The following is a 20,790-nucleotide window of genomic DNA, read 5'->3' on the forward strand; positions in this document are numbered from 1 at the left end:
CTGGTGATGTCTAATTTGTGCGCCACTTTTTTGCGTTTAATCACTATTTAAGGTATGAAAGCTGTGCTTTTTTGGAAATATTTTCATGCCAGATGCTTCACTGATGGGCAAGGTACGCTTTGTCCTAATTTGATGCAATTTGGTTCAGCAGTTACAGAGAAAGGCTGTGACCTCTGTGCGCGCAATGCCTACATTTATATATATATAGATTACAGGAAAAGATGCAGGGGGGAAAATTGAGAATTGGAACCCATGGAGGGGGGAGGTGGAGGGCTCAAGGTTTGAAAGAACCACTTTTTTAAGGTTTGAAAATATTATGTTTATGGTGTAAAATTTTGAAATCTTCCAATTTCCTGTCTATAATTTGGCAATAATATTTTTGAAATTTAAATCCAGAAAAGATACAATGCAATAATACCAAATTACCAAGTTCAGTACAGTACTGAGGTTGCAATGTATCAGCTCTAGAACTTTTATATAGGAAGTCCAACTCCTGCAATACTACCTTCTAACCACTGGAGAGCAGCCCTTCACAGGAATAGACAAATGAATAAACCAACCACAAGTATGCAATTAACTTTATTAAACAGCGAATTTTATTTCCCAGAACTGTTACACACAAAAAGGAGAAATCTTATAAACATATACAAAAATATATTACAGCGTCTGTAATGATTCGTGCAGATAATCAAAGTGCAACACCAATTAATTTAAACTCTTGGGGAGAAAATTAATATTTGTACCAAGAGCTTTGTTATTTGAACCTTAGCAAACAAAAAGCAATAATATATATTCTCTCGATGACACTTGAAACATTTCACAGTAATATAAGGATTGGGCAATCATTGTTATTTTTTTTTAAGTGACCTGATTTTGGATCTATAAATATGTAACAATAATGGTATAGAAACTCTGATTAAATAAAGTGGTTCATATCCTTGAGGACGTTCAGAACTATTAGACCAGGCATCCCCAAACTTCAGCCCTCCAGATGTTTTGGACTACAATTCCCATCATCCCCGACCACTGGTCCTCTTAGCTAGGGATCATGGGAGTTGTAGGCCAAAACATCTGGAGGGCCGCAGTTTGGGGAAGCCTGTATTAGACTATGGAAAGGAAACTACAAACAGGTATAATGAAGATGACAATATTTTAGTGATAATGAAAACGAGTTGAAGAAAGGAAAAACAATTCTTTTCTAAATCCAGATTTTACATCTTTTCAAAACTTCCAGGCCACATATATCCTACAACATACGGAAACACGTCATCTGTGAGTAGCTAGTTTCCAATTCAGTATCAAGGTCTTATGTTTCTGAAATACCCCAGCACAAAGAAAAACCTCAGATGCATGTCAACATTTATTTTCGGAAAGACCGAGTTCTGCTGGATGGGATTTCACAGAACCATTTTTCTAGTGGAGTGATCAGCTCTCCCTTGCTGGGTGCAGTGGCTGGTCCATCATCAGTTGCAGATGTTCCACATCTGGATGTCCTGCATCCAGCACTACACAGCATACAAGGCCCCCTCCAACAATTATTGCATTCCTTCTAGTGTAAGTAGAAGCGCTCTCCCTCTTGGCCTGTGGCCTCTATGGATCCAATAGCCAATTTAGCAATCCTTTAGTGCATCATAGTTCAGAAAAACACCCCCCCCCCATAAAGGGTTCTGTTAATGGCCATGCTGTGCTGCCCAACTAGCCTAGCTCTGGAACCTAAGCATTAGACTGCATTGCATTGCAATGCAATGTGTGTTATCAATGTAGGATGCAGCTCTCCATAAGGGAGATATGCATAAGGGCAACTCACAAAGACTCTGGAAACATGAAAAAGATGTCAAGATCAGTCATGTTTCATATTCCACTGATTCTTACACCAAATATGAAGCCACATGAAGAATCTCACTGATAAAAACTTCAGGTTCTTGAAATAATAAGGATCACAGCCAAAACAAGCAAACAAGTTTCATTATTTGTGTGCCTTTACCTAAAACCGCAATTCTACCATTTTTAAAGTCACTCAAAAATTCTGACGCTGTAGTTGACAAAAATAGAGTGTTTCGACTTAGCTGAGAACAAAATTGCAGCACATTTCAGTTACAAAACCTCTAAAATCACTGCAGGATAATAAATAACAGGGAAAATGATTTCATTGTGGGGAGAAACAAAGATTTGAGGAAATTGCACAAGAAAAGCAGATGCTTAGATAAATACTAACAACTGTTCTAGAGAAAGATAGTGCAGCGAGAGAGAGACACTTTTCTCCAGAACGTGAGGTCAATTAAATATGAGTGAAATTGGATTTCTTAGCTGTACGAGAAATAATATATTCTGCCTACATGTGATGTAACAGAAAATCTGATCTTGCAGTTTCTTTATCTGTTAGCATCCAGTGACTTCAGTTTTCTTTTGAAAAGATAATAAAGCATTGTCAAAGAGTGGTCTCGAAATAAACACACAGGGGCAGGTAAAGACTGAAGGTGCAACAAGAACATGAACAAACTTCTTCCTGAAGTCTGGCCTCTTGACTCATTTGTCTTCTTTCCTTCCTCCCCCTCCCCATCACCCTCCCCATTCTTTCCTCTATCCCATCACAATCCTGGCCAAAAAAACCCACAACTATTTTGAAAACCATAAACCCCAGAAAGCAAGAAGGACACTGCTAGCCTATGCTACTTATCCTGAGTGATGTCTGTGCCTGTAAACAAAGAATACACACAAACCATAGTAACAGTAGGAATAGAGCTGTTAGTTTGTTAATTGATTTCTCACTGAACTATAGCATTAAAAGGATGCACTAAGAAGATGATTGCACCAGTCTTAAGTTTCTCAGCTACTATATAGGGATGCACTGATCTCCACATAACACATAAACTGTCAAGGGGTCTCCTGCTCTTCAAGCAGGTCCAAAGTTTAATCCCTGACAACTCAATTTAGAAAGATCTGAAGTTACTAGTTTGGGAAAGACCCTGGAGTGCCAGAATAGATAACAGTAGATAATACTAAGACAGATGGACCAGTAATGTGTCTAAGGCAGTTTCATATGAAGTCTGGAGATTCCTGGGTGACATCATTTGTTGCTCAGACTGAGTCCGCAAGTGATAGCATAAGTGATTAAATCAACGAATAGTACTTTGCTGATGCAACAGGAGAAACTGACTCATTTGCTCTGTTTTTCATGAAAGGACACCTACAGGCCTTTTGGTTAGACTACTGTAGCCCTCCCTCGATGCATTCACTGTACAGGTTTCATGCCACAAGCCAGTCATAATCTAGTGGTAGTCCATAAATGAAAGAAGTGAAAATAACACTTTGTAGGTTAGAATATACAGGGAGGTTTCCTGTGGATGTTAAAAATAAAGCCTTAGAATTATTAGATCAAACTACTTTAACCTGTGCAAACTATTATTATTAACTAATTTAAGTCACCTCACCCTCTATTGACACACACATATATATAATTGCAAATCAATGCAGTGATCAGAAGTGGCAATATTTGTATATAATGCACATTATTCTTTTTCTTAAAAAAAAACCCCCAACCAACTACCAGGGGGTTCACAGTATTACAACAAAAATCAACTTGTGGAATTCACTTCCACAAGATGTGGCAAAGGCCTCTGTATTTGATAGCTTGAAAAATGCCTAAGATAAATAGAGACTATTTCTATCTAGTAGGCATGATGCTAAAAAAGGATCTCCATGTTTAGTAATAGTACACCTCCAACTAGCAGATGTGAAGGTAAACAATGCGGAGACTATTGCCTTCATGTCCTGACACTGAGTTCCACTGTTGGACCCTTGGTCTGATCCAGCAGGTCTCTTCATATATATTCTACTTATACAGAGACAACAGTGATAACCTCTACAGTAGCTAAAGAGCTGTAAGATTTTAAAAATCTCTCTCTCTCTATATATATATAAAACTTTCAAATATAGTAATTTGTTGATTTTCTAAATACAATTACATATTCTCACGAAAGCTCTTTCCATGCATACGTTCCCCTTTTCTCCTTCCCCAAACAAATATGACTTTGTAAAGAAGTCTGCTCCAAGGCAGGTTTTTAATTTTTGGCTAAAACAAAAAAACTGAACTGAAGCGCATTCTTACCATCTCTAAATGGAATTGCAGAAGGTGGATTTTCTTTTCAAGTATCATTAGTCAACAAATTCCTGCCTCCTGGATGTGTAAAATGTTAGATTTCCTTTTGAAGAATAAAGGTAGTTTTGCACTGTATTATCAAAGCATTGTTTAGCATATAGCGGCAACTGTTTTTACATCTGCTCAATCCCAGTTTAGTATTTTGATTGTAAACACAGTGGAAAAAAATGTCAAAAACCTTACCCACAAAAACCAGAAGGTAATTTTCAAAGGCACTTGTAAGAAACACTCCCCCCTGCTGTCCTTTTGCTGAGGGGCCTTCATAGCTTCATAACATAGCTTCATCCCTGTGCTATGTTGCTAGTTCCTGTAATGTGTACGGAATGTAGCATCTAACTGAGGGCCACTACAAATGCCAGAAAGCATGTTGAGCCTGCCATGACACATGCCATGATTATACACGTGTTTATTTTACAAGATATACATGTTGCACAAATGCACATAGGAGAAAACTGCCACTAAGCATCACTCCCCAGTGCATGAGGTACATGATAGCTTCTGTGCTTTTTCGTGTGCAAATGGTATCCGTATAGGACAGATTCAATGTTAGAAGTGGCCCTAAAATGCTTGACAAGAACCCTACCTTCAAGTGTGTTATACAATCTTTAACTGTAACAGGTACTGAACTTTTAACATTTTTAGAATGCGGTTATCACTGTGCCCCATGCAAAGGTTTTCTATGCGATGGAGGTACCAGATGGACAGGCAAGCTACTGGGGAGTTCATATCCCTCCAGTTTTATCTTGATAAGATGCTTTGCTAATGCAAATTCCTCCTCATCCAACATGCCATCGTTATCACAGTCAGCAAGCTTCCAGATTTTTCCCAGGACACTGTTGGGCAGTTTGGAGGTCAACATTTCCTTCTTTGCATTGGCCCCAGAGACTCTACCATTGACTGGTGAGAGTGTGTAAAAGATTTCATCATATACAGGCTTATCTTTGGCAACAATCCACTCCTCCTCACCGGCTCCTTCCTTGGCACCTTCCCCATAGCCCTGGTCAAATGGTCCTACTGTGGTGCCTTCAAATGCCCCACCTTGAACTTTCTGCGCAGGCGTGTTACGCTCTTCCTGGCTCACCAGAGTCATGAGGTAGGCAACTTTGTTTGCCAGCATATTATCTACAGCTTCAATCAGCTTTGGCTTCAGAGAATGGAATTTGGTGAAGTCGTATTTCTCCAACTGCTCCTGTGAAATGGAAAAAAGAAATGATTGCATGTAAGAACACTGTTCCAACAATTTCTTGATAAAATTCTTTGCATCTGCCAAGCTTGAATAAGGAAGACTCCAGAACAAATGCTGCATGAAAGAAGCCTTCAATACGAATAGTTTAGGAAGTTGTGTACATGTTTATATTTACCCAGGCTGCACCATAGAAAAACAACACAAATATATAGTTCTGTGAAATGCTTTAGATAGAAGGAAGCCAAGGTAGTTGAAGAGAAACAATGGAGTGTTGACAGTAAGACCGAGTACTTACAAACATTTACCCTGTACCAGCAAAGACACAGATATACGCTAATACTTATTCACATAGTGCAGTTAAACTATGGAATTTGCTTGTGAAAGATGTGGAGATGGCAACAAACTTGGGAAGCTTTAAAAGGGAACTAGATAAATTCACAAAGGCTAAGGTTATGGTAAGGGCTGTTGTGTGGCTACTCTTGAGTAAAGACGCTAAAGTCTGCCCTGTCTTTAACAGGTTTATTGTGCATACGGTAGTATTTACAGTGCAGAGATGCCAAGAAACATGACCTTCTAGTCACTCGCAGAATCCGGGAGTGGACGTTTCCTGTTACTGTACATGACCAGCATAAGAGCATGGGCACCCCGAAACGCCGCTTCCCCTCCTTACGTTTAGTACCACGCCTTAATTGGGGCACCAGAAGAGGTTGACCCATCCCTTCAGCCTGTTGACCTGGGTGGTGCAAGGGCTCTGTAACATTGCTGAGCCCTCTCTCCTCCATTCCCCTGACTTCCTCCTCCCCCTTGCCTGACTGGCTGCTGCTGCTCTCAACAATGGCTGTGTAGTCAGCCTTAATTACTGGATATTCTTAAAGATACACCTTTTTGTGTTTGTTCATGGAGTGACAGTTTCAGTTAGCAACTCATTTCTCAATTGTCTTAGCTGTTCTCTGTTTCAGAAGGGTATTGAGCAACTTGAAGAGAAACAGAGATATGACTAACTTTCTGGTGGCATTCTCATAATCTACATACCTTTCAACGCCAAACTTGGAAGTTCTGCCATAAGCCCCAACACCACCAAATGCAGCTGCAGAGGCTACAATTTCAAGTAGAAGACCAGTATGGGGAATGGGGCATTTGACCCCTTACCCTTTCAGTAGCTCTCTCCCCCAAAGTCCCCCAGGGAGGGGGTACTGGTATCTGCACCTACAGGGTTTTGATTTCCCCCACTACCTCTTGAGATCCCAGAAAACAGCAACACTGGAGCTGGGAGCTTTTAAAGCCTTCTCCCTCTTCCCTCTGCACAGAACTTTGGTTTCACATAAAGACACCACCACCCCAAGACTGATTTGTAAAGTAAAAAATCTCACTTCAAGGCAAAAAACTATATGCAACTCAGCATCATGTGTAGCTTGGCTCATGCATAGTCCAGGCTTATGAAACCTGAAACAACAGCCATTTTTGAGCAATGCCTTATTAGTAATCCCACTGACGTGCCTTCTACATGGTCCTAATTTCGAGCCAGATTCAACTACGAGGTTACCCATTATCTGTGAGGATTTAAAAAAGGAGTAGGGGATAACTATGCATGACACCTTGAAATGCAGGAAATAAATGTACTAAATAAACAAATTAAGTGTCTGATTTCCTGTTAGGATTTTTGGTAGAGTCTTTTTTTTATTATAAAGCTGTGATTGAAATAATTAGATCTGTTGAGGTACTGTACCTGCATTTTCTTGACTTCAGGGAAGTCGCCTGGTGAGATCTGGTACTGTTGCTGCAACTGCATATAAATCTCAGGTAGCTTGTCGATCAGTTCTTTCTTCTTATTTTCTTTTCCAAATACCGAAGGCATTTCCTTCTTCAGGTGACTAATAATATAAGCATGTACCTAAAATAGAACAGCCAGCGATTCAAGTTAGCAGTGATTTTCATGCCTCCTACCTCACAACAGATGTGAACAAGAAAAACCCTCAAGAAAAACCCTCAAGAGACACCAGTTTAATGTTTGTTGTATTGTACAAAATACATACTAAACATTCCATATAACTGACACACTCATTTTAGCTTTGCAAAAACTGCTCCCCATCTCCAAAAGAAGAAAAAAAGGGATTATAACATTCTGTCTCTTGAAGAAAGAGGGGTGAACGTGGTAGCCAGGAAAACTACTGAGATGTCACTTTGCAGCTTAGTGCAAATACAGGTGGCTGAGATGGCAGATAATGACTACGTTAAAGAAAGCTAGGGCCTCCTTAAGGGAAAGCATATTATTTACTCATAAACTTTTATGAATTTAACCTATGTGGTCATCGTTGTCCCTCTCCAAAAATTACAAATCTATCAGTTAAAATGTCTGGTTTTGACATCTGGGGTTGCGGTGCTCATCTTGCTCTACAGGTCGAGGGAGCCGGCCTTTGTCCGCAGACAGCTTTCGGGTCATGTGGACAGCATGACTAAGCCGCTTCTGGTGAACCAGAGCAGCGCACAGAAATGCTGTTCACCTTCCCGCTATAGCGGTACCTATTTATCTACTTGCACTTGACGTGCTTTCGAACTGCTAGGTAGGCAGGAGCTTGGACCGAGCAACGGGGGCATACTCCGTCGTGGGAATTCGAACCACTAACCTTCCGATTGGTAAGCCCTAGGCTCTGTGGTTTAGACCACAGCACCACCCACGTCTCTCATATGCATTAGTATCCCTTAAAAACTGCCAACATGGTCAACTTTACTAGGGTCCCTAGTTTGGGAGGGGAACCCAACAAGTCATCTACCTCCCAACAAGTCATCAAGTTATTTCGACATGTTTGTGTCTGCAGTACTTGGATTTTCTTCTTCTCAAGTTGTAATACAACCATTCCTTGAACAAGATGAAAGCCAAATACATTTGAGTACAGTGGTACCTCAGATTACACACACTTCAGATTACAAATGCTTCAGGTTACAAACTCCGCTAACCCAGAAATAGTACCTCAGGTTAAGAACTTTGCTTCAGGATGAGAACAGAAATCGTGCTCCAGCAGTGCGGCGGTAGCAGGAGGCCCCATTAGCTAAAGTGGTGCTTCAGGTTAAGAACAGTTTCAGGTTAAGAACGGACCTCCGGAACGAATTAAGTTCTTAACCAGAGGTACCACTGTATAGTCTAAACCACCGTTTCTCAACCGCTGTTCCGTGGCACACTAGTGTGCCGCGAGACGCTGGCTGGTGTGCCACGACATGCGGCGATGAGAAGGGCGATTTTGCAGCTGCAAACTCCACCTCCCTGGGCGTCCTATTTCTTCGCCCCTTCTAGTTTCCACAGACCAATCAGCTTTCATTATTTCCATTTTCCCCATGCCTCACGTGACAGGATCATCCCAGAATCCTTTAGCCAAGATGGCAGCCCCCAGCAGCTAATAGTGCCACACATGTGTCTCTTTTTTGGAAAATCGAGTGGACTTCAAGTAGCTACTTTTAAAATATTCAATCTCCATCATTCAAAAGGTAGTTTGTTGCTAATTCACGGAGGCATGAAGACCAAATCGTCCTCTCACAAGTCCGAGAACACACACAGGGTAAGATACGGGACGGCGGGGTCAGGTGGGGTGGATCAGAAACCCGGATCTTTTAAGAACTCGGCAGCGCTGACCCGCCGGAAAGCAATATTTGGCAAGTGTTTCTTACAGTCATAATTATAATATAGGGCGGCACAGAGTTAATTTTTAAAACTTTTTTAATGGTGGTGTGCCTCGTGATTTTTTTTACGGAACAAGTGTGCCGTGGCCCAAAAAAAGGTTGAGAAACACTGGTCTAAACCTTCCTACTTGTGCTTTCATTCCTTTCAAAGCCACACCATGAATGTCCCAACTGTCACTATTAACAATAAGACTAGAGTTTGAACCAGGGATTTGCTCAGAGAATATGAAGCAGACGTTTGGGGGCACAAATGACTTGAGAAAATTTAAATCCCACATTTGGATAGTATCACAGTCTGGGAATTTTGTAAAAAGAGCAGTCATTTAAACTTCTCAAAGCAAAACTACAGGTCAGGCCACAGTTTCTGTACCTTGTTACAGGTAGGTAGCCGTGTTGGTCTGCCGTCGAAACCAAATTAAAAATAAAATAGAAAAATTCCTTCCAGTAGCACTTTAGAGACCAACTAAGTTTGTCATTGGTATGCGCTTTCGTGTGCATGCACACTTCTTCAGATACACACTTCTTCTTGAGCTTATCCTATTCTTTGCCTAGCCATAGTTCAGTTTAGCAGGAGTTCCTTCTATTGGCCTTGTCTGTCCTCTACATAGCCCCTCCCAAGGCTTCAGAGGCCAGCCATTTTGCAGGAGAGCTTCAATGTGATAAGAAAGAATCATTGGACTTGATATATTTGATATACAGCAACCCAATATTGAATAAGACACAGGAACTTAAGTTTGCATCTCTCTCTCCCTCTTATAAATGTTGCACTGCCCCAAAAATCTTTAAGGACATTCATTTATAAACACTAATCTTGGTTTATGCATTCAGCATATAAAGGGCCATTAACGATTAACCTTTTAGGGGTGTACATGTTACTGTAACCAAGCTGAGAACTCCCTATGACATCAATTTTGTAGACGCTTGTGCAATACAATATGAAACATGTCAAGAAACATACCTTCTATAAATCCCTTACATAACAGAGGGGGGGGGTTTACACTGGCAAAAGATAATTTAAGTCATTCAGTTTGCTATGGTGTGCATATACTTTTACAGCAAATTTTAGTGGATTATAAGTAACAATGATATAATGACAAGATTTTGATGCAAGAAGTATGGGAAGTCAAATGCTGAATTCCTTCAATAGTATTTCCCCCGTCTCATTTAACCCATTACATTTCTTCAAACCCCCCATTGCGCTTTTACAGATAAGGTTTTCAGCCTTCAAAGCATTTAAATATGACCTATCACGTTGCGCACAAGGAATACCAGAGCGGTTGATAAGACTCTGAAGTTGATAGGAAGCTGACAACTGACTTACTCAATTATTCTAACATGATATGAATTTCAAGAGTATGCTTAGGAGGGGAAGGCAGCATCAAAATGAGAACCTACATAATGCTTTTGCTTTCCTCTAAAAGAAAACAAACACCCACAAGAAGAAGAAGAAGAATGTGGTGCTCTAAAAGAACCGCTGTATTGATTGGAATCCATTTAAACTAATTTATTTCAAACTTCCTTTTCGACTCAGTTTGCCGCTTAGACAATTAACTGTTTGGCTTAGATTCTATGTTAAGTTAGGAAGTTCAAGGAAGCAAAGTTTCACCTCTTATCCACGCACCCTTGCAGACAGCTACAACACCCCTTCAAGCCCCACAAGAGCATTGTCCAAAATTGGACTTTGATCCCAAGATAAGGATGTTTATAAAAGGAATGTTTCCCATGCCCTCACCACCACCCCATCCCAGATTGTTCAGGAGAGTCCCAGAGTCTCTGGATGAGCTTTTGAGGGGCTGATGGTGATTGGAGGAAGGAGGATAGGTTGAGAAACTGCCCTTTCCTTTCACAGCTGTTGCACACTAGATCAGAAGTTTCACTGGGTGTCCACTAAAATTTCCAAGATGTCTTTCCTGCTAAACCACTGCCAGTTCAGACTCCACATATGGTTAGGATTTTTTGCCCCAATGTGCATAACTTTATAGCTGCTTACATTGAAACGACATTTGCCATTTTAATGTTCATTCACCCAATTTGGAGAGATCTTTTGGAGTTCCCTGCAATCCCTTTTTGAATCCCAACCTGAAAAATTTGTTGTCATCAGCGATCTTTTTCTGTCCATCCCTAACTCCAAGTAATTTATGAACAAGTTAAGGACCACAGGTCCCTGTTGGTCTGGAAAGTTTCCTTTCCTCCCCTAAAAGTAAAACAATAATCACCTTGATTTAATGGTGTCAGAGAGAGGACTGGCAGGAAGCAGACCTCTCTCCCGACATGCACAAACTGGCAAGGCGGGACAGAGAGCAGCAAGGCAGGAAGGAGGTTCCAGGGCTCTAGCAGCATCCTGGAGCCTCTGGAGATAGAGGAAAGGGGAAGGAGGTTCCAAGGCTCTAGCAGGATCCTGGAGCCGCAACTGCAGTTGGGAAGCAGAGAAGAAGGGGCGGAGCCAGCTTCAACAGAGGGTGGAAAGGAGGGGGAAGAATCAACGACACCTGAGGAGAAAGGTTTGACACAATGGGGATCCGTAGCGTTTGGGGACCAGTCTTAAAGGCTGGGTCAGAGCTTGCCAGACGCCATTGCGGGCTTCTGCCCCACGCCGAGCAGACATGATTTGAGACATCTTAGCACTGTATATAGAATGAACAATAAAACTCTGAAAATCCAGAAGATGTGTGAAGTGCTTACTCGGGAGTAGCCAACACCCACCTGTGGCAAATACTGTCAGCTCAACTCACTTCACAGAGACTGTCCACTGCTGCACAGAAAGCGGAGAAGGAAAGATAACAAAAAAGGCACTTCTCCAAGAAGTGCTCAAGGAAAGCCAAGCTTTATTCCACAATTTTACCTTTGCAAGCCGTGATCTCTTGATAAGGTCATTCAGTTTTCTCACTGTTGCCTTTTGTGGTAGGTTCTGGATGTCCTGGAACAGATCTTGTGCTTCCACCTCAAACAGCTTTCGGTTCTCTGAGTTTTGCAGGGGCTGAGACCAAAAAGAGCCAATGTAGACACGTAACACTTCTGGAGTATTAATCACTTTTCCCAAAGACCACATGAGTGCTCCATAGACTCTCATTAACTGCTGGGTGTCTACTTGGTCAGCCTTATTCAACACAACCCGGATCTTGTCATCCTGACCCCGGAACGCTTTGATTGCTTCTGAGAACTCGTCAGAAATATCAAGTTTGTGGGCATCAAATAAGAGGATGATACGATCAACACGCTCAGCAAACCACTGCAGAACCTGACAGAAGTCATAACCTGAAAGTGAAAGGGGAGAAAGAGAGGGGAGGGTGTAAAATTTGACATTGCTTAGAATAATTTAGAAGTAATTTTAATTTTCTAACACAGGTACTTTGAGAAGAGTCCAGACATAATTTTACAATGCTTGGGAAAACAGCGAGTTCAGATGTTGCATTGGGGGCAAACTCAAGATACCTTAGATACATTCAGTGAGACTGCTTGCAAGTTCATGCTAGCTTTGGTGATGCAAGTGGTATTTTAAATCACAAAATGTAGAACTTTTATCTGACAGAAATTCTGTCATCAGTTATTACAGAATTTCAAAGTAATATTTAATCATGCACCTAGTTCTCCTATTGTTTTTAAGTTAATTAAGAAACAGACCTTCTAAAACATACGAGAGAGAGAGAGAGAGAGAGAGAGAGAGAGAGAGAGAGAGAGAGAGAGAGAGAACCGTAGATTAGGAGATTTCCTGACAGATGGAGAGGTTATATGATATCACAGGCAAATCAGATATCAGCCAAGAAGAGGAAATGGTTGGAAGAAGATAACTATGTAAGTGCTCAAGGAAAGCAGTTGGGTGGTCTTTAAAATAAACATTTTCATTTTGGAAAGCAAAATGAGGCTTCTCTCTCTCTCAATCTCTCTCTCTCTCTCTCTCTTTCTCTCTCTCTCTCTCTGTGTGTGTGTGTGTGTGAGAGAGAGAGAAACACTGATCCAACCAGTAAAATAGTGAAACTTCCACACAGAGTTGACATCTAAGAGCTCCCTTACATTTAACAAACCAACCAATTCTGCTTCTGTTTTGAAATTATCATCATCCTCCAGCCTGGCATTTAAAATTTTAAAAGATGATGCTGTTAAGGTGCTACACCCAATATGCCAGCAAGTTTGGAAAACTCAGCAATGGCCAAAAGATTGGAGAAGATCAGTCTACATTCCAATTAAGGGCAGTGCCAAAGAATGCTCCAACTACCGCACAATTGCACTCATTTCACACGCTAGCAAGGTTTTGCTTAAAATTCTATAAGGCAGGCTTAGGCAGTATGTGGACCAAGAACTCCCAGAAGTGCAAGCTGGATTTCGAAGGGGCAGAGGAACCAGAGACCAAATAGCAAACATGCGCTGGATTATGGAGAAAGCTAGAGAGTTCCAGAAAAATGTCTACTTCTGCTTCATTGACTATGCAAAAGCCTTTGACTGTATCAACCACAGCAAACTATGGCAAGTTCTTAAAGAAATGGGAGTGCCTGATCACCTCATCTGTCTCCTGAGAAATCGCTATGTGGGACAAGAAGCTACAGTTAGAACTGGATATGGAACAACTGATTGGTTCAGAATTGGGAAAGGAGTACGACAAGGTTGTATATTGTCTCCCTGCTTATTTAACTTATATGCAGAATTCATCATTCGAAAGGCTGGACTAGATGAATCCCAAACCAGAATTAAGATTGCCGGAAGAAATATCAACAACCTCAGATATGCAGATGACACAACCTTGATGGCAGATAGTGAGGAGGAATTAAAGAACCTTTTAATGAGGGTGAAAGAGGAGAGCGCAAAATATGGTCTGAAGCTCAACATCAAAAAAACCAAGATCGTGGCCACTTGGCCCATCACCTCCTGGCAAATAGAAGGGGAAGAAATGGAGGCAGTGAGAGATTTTACTTTCTTGGGCTCCTTGATCACTGCAGATGGTGACAGCAGTCACGAAATTAAAAGACGCCTGCTTCTTGGGAGAAAAGCAATGACAAACCTAGACAGCATCTTAAAAAGCAGAGACATCACCGTGCCTACAAAGGTCTGTATAGTTAAAGCTATGGACACGACTAAACGACTAAACAACAACAACAGCCTGGCATTGGACAAAAATGCAAGGGGAACATAAACTTCAAGTTTTGTGCTTCTTCGAAATAGAATAAACCATGAGCCTGGTTTGTTGGGTCAGGAAGAGAGAAACGAACCATGAGCTCACGTTCAGACATCACAACAAGCCAGAGCCTGGCTTGATTCCCGGCAGCTGTAGGAGTTGGAGAAGAGTAACCCTGCACATTAAACCATAGCTTGTTTTAAACTGTGGTTTAACATGACATGTGAAGTGGATCATTGAATAAGCCTCTATGAGAGCAAATATGCTAACTGGGTGGTCAGCATTGAAACAGACCTTTATTCTGCTACCAGTATATATTCTGTTGTCTCTCTTTGAAAAAAATGAACTCTAGTTGTATAAAGATGAGGGCTGTGAGTTTTCACCTTATAGAAAGCAATACCAACCCATGCAGAACAGAATGCAAAACATGGATTTAATAAAACCTGGTGCCTATCTATTCAGCAGACATTAGTTTAAAACAAGGCACCAGAGACTTCCAGGAATGTTACTGGACCATGCTGTCGCCAAGATGACAGAGCAAGCACTCAAGAGATTAGGTGGATTAGCCTGTACAGGAAAACAGGTCACTAGTCCCTGCAATTATTTTTCTGCACTACTTATTTAATTAAGAACCTGATGTTGTTTTGTTTGTTGTCACTCTGGGACTGGGAAAGGGTGGGACATACATTTTACCATAGGTAAAACAAAGTAACAAGCTCACCTCTGCGTAATCGCTGTTTCTCTCCTGAAAGAATGCCAGGGCTGTCTATGATGCTGATGCTCTTCAGAACCTGATTGGGCAACTGAGCACACATGAACCTACAGAGAAAAACAAAAGGGCCCAGTTATTTTAATATTAGCTTTCAGACCTCTAGGAAAAGAAAGAAAACCCTTTTCTGTATCTGAACAACAAATAAGGGACCCCCCTAAGTATATCAGATAACATTTCTCTTAGACGAAGTTTATAATTTTATATATATACACCTGGTTTTCCCAGTAGTGATGTATGGAAGTGAGAGCTGGACCATAAAGAAGGCTGATCGCCGAAGAATTGATGCTTTTGAATTATGGTGCTGGAGGAGACTCTTGAGAGTTCCATGGATTGCAAGATAGTCAAAAACCTATCCATTCTTAAGGAAATCAGCCCTAAGTGCTCACTGGAAGGACAGATCCTGAAGCTGAGGCTCTAATACTTTGGCCACCTCATGAGAAGAGAAGACTCCCTGGAAAAGACCCTGATGTTGGGAAAGATGGAGGGCACAAGGAGAAGGGGACGGCAGAGGATGAGATGGTTAGACAGTGTTCTCGAAGCTACCAGCATGAGTTTGAACAAACTGCGGGAGGCAGTGGAAGACAGGAGTGCCTGGCGTGCTATGGTCCATGGGGTCACGAAGAGTCGGACACGACTAAACAACAACAACAACAAGTTATATACGTTTATGGATATATGCAGAGAAAGAAACCACTTTGAAAGTTAAAGGAATGCAAGAGGGGGTTGTGGAGTCAGGTGGACTAGCACCTCCCCTTCAGCCATACATGTGAGAAAGGGCCCCTTCATGTAGGGGTTGCCATATTTCTAAAAGTACAATTCCAAGAGCGAATATCCTGAGATCCCCCTCACATGGAAATTCTCTACCATGCATACATTGGGAAATGCAAGGGGCACTTCTCACGTTCATTGAATGCATGGCTGGGTGTAACCCTTCTTACCATCCTACTACCTTGCAATATGTGAGGGGTGTTATTCTAAACTACCTTCCTGCCATACAAAAAGAAGAAAAGCCTTGCTGTATTATAGACATTCTCTTCTCTGTGATCAAGCAATGTCAGTACAAGTGATCAGTTGTCAAGACTGACTTGTTTCTTTCCTGAGAACATTATCTCAATACATACAGGATTTCCTATCAAAGCACCCTTGTACAAAAACAAAACTTATGTAGTTTTAGGAAGAGCCATGCCGCATAGAGAATAATCCTTGGTTACAGTTGTGACTTGGATGTGCTGAATTAATGTTACAATAAATATGAGATGGGCTAAGGGAAAGCAGGGTGGGGGGTGGCGACAGATCAGTTCATGATGGAGTGGGCATCTGAACCCCAATTTCTCACATACCAACCACAGCAAGTAGTGAAGGAGAAGCAATAGTAAAATTTCTTCCTCATTCTTGAAAGGGAAAAAAGTGACCAAAAACTATAAAACACACATGGCTATTGACAAATTCTAACCCATATCCTAGTTAAGAGAGTCTTTTCACACTGGTGCACAAGTTAAGAAAACACAGCAAGCAAGACATACCAGGTGGAGTAACGTATGCTCTTTAGTTTCATCCACTTTTAATACTGCTTTCCCCATTGAAAAAAATTATTCCTAGGGTGCAATCCTATTGTTTGTCCTTGTGCTGTTGCTCAAACAGAGATATTTGCTAACAGAAGGGAAGAGAAGAGAAGAGGTGGCAGTTTTTGCAAACCCTCCTCCTCCTTGCAGCTCTCAATGATACTCACCCCACAAATCTGTTCTGGGGGATTGGCTGGCCCTTAAGAACAGATTTTGTGGCATGCTCCAGGCTGCAGGGGGGAGGAAGACATGGCAAAAATCTCTCACCCTCCTCTACTGTTAGCATGCACCTCTCACTGCATCTAAAGTTGGATGCAGTCACTGATGTTTTGTATGGTTTGGGCTGCAGATTTTTTTAAAATCAGATCTCTCTCTCTCTCTCTCTTTTAAAGAGAGCTTTAAAACCAGATTTAAGATTGAACTGGGGAAAAAATATTTTACAACATATTCTAGAGAATGTAATTTTCCTCTTCCTGCACTTTCATATTTTCTGCAAAATCCTTTTGACTTAGTATTACTGGAAGCTAAAGAAGAAGCCAGTATTAGGAGAAGACTGAGCTCTTTTATTCCAGCTAAACAATGACACAATGTTTAAAATTTTCCGGAAGCCAAGCAATGAAGAAGTAGGAGCAAGTTTTACAAGAAAAACAAGAACTGCAGTGATATAAGGAGATAGCACTGTGCAATACAGCTAAGCTATTTATAGGAAATGGGGTAAGGGCAGCAAAAAAGCAAAAAGTAGGAAAGACGTTATATAGCAGCATAAATGCAAGGTGTCTGAAGTTTTTAATATAGACTTATTAAAATTAGCATTCTACAAACCTTTTGCAAGTGAGAAGCAGCCCTGTGTAACAGTATGTTTAACAGCATCTATCTGATTAGAAAGAGCTAGGCAAGGTAGTTTGTTTCTATGTGCATTGGGAGAGAGGAAGAAACCCCACAGAGAATGTCTGAAAACAACCAAAGCTGAAGAGGGGTGTGAGTACACTTGGAGAACAGGATGCACCCGACCCTTTTCTTCCCTTTCCCACTGCTCATGCCACAAAAGCAGAACCAGAGTTTAGAAACTGGTTCCACATATGGGGGGTGCAGGTGGGGGTGCAATGGCGTGGGGTGGGGAAGTGACGCTAACAAAACTTAGCAGTGTTGCTTTGCTCCTGCCAGGGTAGCAGAATTGGAGCTTGTAGCTCTAACTCTGTTTACATGTCAAGTTTACATGAAGAAGTGTGCATGCACATGAAAGCTCATACCTATGACAAACTTAGTTGGTCTCTAAGGTGCTACTGGAAGGATTTTTTATTTTGTTTTGTACATGTCAAGAGTGAGGGAGGTAAGGAAAGCATCTGCTTCACAGTCTCTTACTTATGCTGCCAGAAACACACACACACAAACACACACACACTGGTGACCAATGAACCCCTTTAGGGCTCTCCTTGATCACTGGGTGGTGGTGGAAACCTGGAAAACATTATGAATTCATTGACATGCTGTGCCTGCTGATGACTATGGGCAAAACAGAGTAACATGGTACTAAAATGTAGCTTATCAGTCAAAACACCAATGCCCACAGAGAGCAGCCAAAGTTTATCAGATTAATGGGAAGAGAGTTTTTGGCAGTAAATTGAGATACAGAGCTTATATTTATGTATTTAGACATTCAAACTTCCAGGGTGTCTTATCTGGAGCAGCTCAGGAATTTGGCAGGCTAGAAAGCAAATACCTACAAACCATGCGAAGCCTGAGTCATTGCTATGGGAGTTGGTCTAATATTTTCAAGGCACTTTCCATAGTGTGAAGCTTACCCACAGCCAAGAGAGAAGTAGTTTATGGCTCCCACCCCCAAATAATATTCTTCTTGGCTCATTTATTCATTTTTCAAAGGTTTTCATTTAGTATTTGGAAAGTTTTGAGTCATCATCCTTGAAGGTCTTCCAAACTTTTCCAGAAATCATTACTCAGAAGCTGTTTCAGCCACTTAAATGGGTGCATTCAGAACTTACAAGGGGTACTGCAAATAGAGCAGAGTAACAACAGAATGACAACTACTAATACAGTACAGATATAATGTGGAGGAGTCTTGCCCTAGTTACATCAGAGGAGTGCCCATTAAAGAAACCTAAGCACTAATATCGTTTGCATTTGGTACCCCTTAAATATTGTTCTTGAAAGTACTACATGGGGCTAGATAAAACTGCAATTCTTATTTACACTTAGAAGTGTCATTGTTTTCTGAAAAACCCACACATTAATTTCAACATGCACCCAAACTTTGTGTTGGTCTTTACTCAGTGCTCTAAGGCAGTGCTGGAGAACCCCCAGCCAGCAGGCCTAATCAGGTCTGAGATGAGTCCCAATCTGGTCTTGTGAAGCCTTTTGCCACAACTATGTCTGCCTGCCCCACCCCTGACATCATATGCTGGTCCCACCCACCTGTCAAAGTTGATCCATAGGTGGGCAAGAAGGCAAATCTAATAAAAAAAAGTAGTATAAACACTGACAACTGGGAAACACTGGCCTGCGAGCGCTCCAGTTGGAGAACAGCCTTTACCAAAGGTGTCGTGGGCTTTGAAGACACTCAAACTCGGGATGCAAGGGAGAAATGTGCTAAGAGGAATGCATGCTTGGCAAATGCACACCGTGATCAACTCCCACCCGGAAACCAATGCTCCCACTGTGGAAAAATTTGCGGATCCAGAATTGGCCTCCACAGTCACTTACAGACTCATTGTTAAAACTGTGTTTATGGAAAACAATCTGACTTGGCTACAAATGATCGCCGAAGAAGAAGAAGGAAGGAATTAAGAATCCAGGCTGTCGTATGGATCCAGTTTTCCACCCCTGCTCTATAAGGACATTCATTTTGTGAGCTTTTGCTTTAAAAGCATTAATATTAGATGTGCATCATAACAATTCTAATAATGTAATTTAGTCTAACAGAAAGAAGTTTTCTTTAAAAAAACAACAACTATTTTGAGCACTTATTTTTCTATATTTCCCATGGGGGTAGGAGACAAATGAAAAGAAAAATGGTGAAGGAATAAATATACAATATCCAGACGCATCTCTCCCATTGACACACACCTGCCATTATTTTAATCAAAACTAAGGAATGTAGACATATTCTACTCCCAAGATAGCAAACAGCAGGGAAAATCTGATCAATGGAAGAGGACTGGGCACATATTTAAGATCATGCCCAATAAATTGTAATGTCTGGACTTTCTTGTTTTTAAAAACATTGAATTCAATACTTTGAGGGAGGAGAAAGCTTCACAGCTGTAGCCAACAAGCAACCATACAATGAATGCCTACAGTACCCCAGCACTCCATCTTGGGAGTATTCATTGAGTGCAATTCAACCCCAAGAACAAAACAAGTCTGCATGCAGCATCAAGAATTGTTCTCCCACCCACCATTACTTACCTATTCAAGAATGCATTTCCAAAACGGCTGAGTTTGCGAAATGGCTTTTTAGGGTCTACTACAAGAGCATTCCCTGGAATACTCCCTTCAGTGTCTCCATGCATGACAGCAATGAAGGAATCTGTAGTTGGTTCTGGACCAATCCTCATTCCTGGAAAATCCTCTTCCAACAGATACCTGTGGAATGGGAAATAAGAATACAAAAATTGAAACAATCAACAAACTGAGACACAAAACATGAAGGGCAACCCTTCTAACAGTAAGTAGGGAGATCAATAGCCAACTCTCCCTGAATGGGGATTTCTACAAATGTTACCATCACTGAGTCACCCACTATATTTCCATTTCTGTCTGCTGCAAGCTTGTAACTTCACCATTATCTGCAAATAAAATCTAAGGAAGTGTACGGAAGAAGAAAAAGGTTGGGCTCTACAGCTAGATGAAAGAGATTTGGTTAGTTAAGTGGTTGATCAAATTTTTGTAAAAGAATGGTTATGTATAAGAACAAAAGAGCCAACAACCCTTTAATCAATCGGAAAATTCGGCTGATTACAGAAACAAGTTAATTAACTATTACTAATATGAACTAAGTCATTGTGTGAATGAAACTTACACTCGTGCAATAGAACTTCCTTTTCTACCCTCACATGCAATGCACACACCCCATCTTCTCTGGGGGCACCCACATCCCTCTGGAGAAGATTTGGGGTGACATTTGAAGGGTGGAGAGAGAGGGGAAGTTCCTTTGCTCAAGTAAAAGTTTGTTTTTCCTTTTTTCGCAAATTTGTTCCACCCACACAATAACTACCGGTAAGTTGGATTTAACTCGATGATATTCTTCTATCTCATATAAATACTATGTAATATTTCTGTAAATGTAAGCAATTTACTGAGCAAGTTCTTCTCTTG

At 41.1% G+C, this 20,790-nt stretch overlaps 1 protein-coding gene across 1 annotated transcript in view; it reads right to left on the reverse strand.

Moving 5' to 3' along the window:
* Positions 1-573: 573 nt before the first annotated feature.
* Positions 574-20,790, reverse strand: part of EHD4 (EH domain containing 4) — a 30,068-nt gene continuing 9,851 nt past the window's right edge. Inside the window, exons 2-6 of the mRNA XM_060273623.1 lie at positions 19,882-20,058; positions 14,846-14,943; positions 11,860-12,272; positions 7,072-7,236; positions 574-5,348 (exon numbers count right to left, since the gene is read on the reverse strand). Of these exons, the coding sequence (XP_060129606.1) occupies positions 4,812-5,348; positions 7,072-7,236; positions 11,860-12,272; positions 14,846-14,943; positions 19,882-20,058 (1,390 nt within the window). The 3' untranslated portion in view covers positions 574-4,811. The remainder of the gene's footprint in view (positions 5,349-7,071; positions 7,237-11,859; positions 12,273-14,845; positions 14,944-19,881; positions 20,059-20,790) is intronic.

The sequence above is a fragment of the Zootoca vivipara genome, chromosome 1 (genome assembly GCF_963506605.1).
Source record: "Zootoca vivipara chromosome 1, rZooViv1.1, whole genome shotgun sequence".
In the NCBI taxonomy this organism is placed as follows: domain Eukaryota; kingdom Metazoa; phylum Chordata; class Lepidosauria; order Squamata; family Lacertidae; genus Zootoca; species Zootoca vivipara.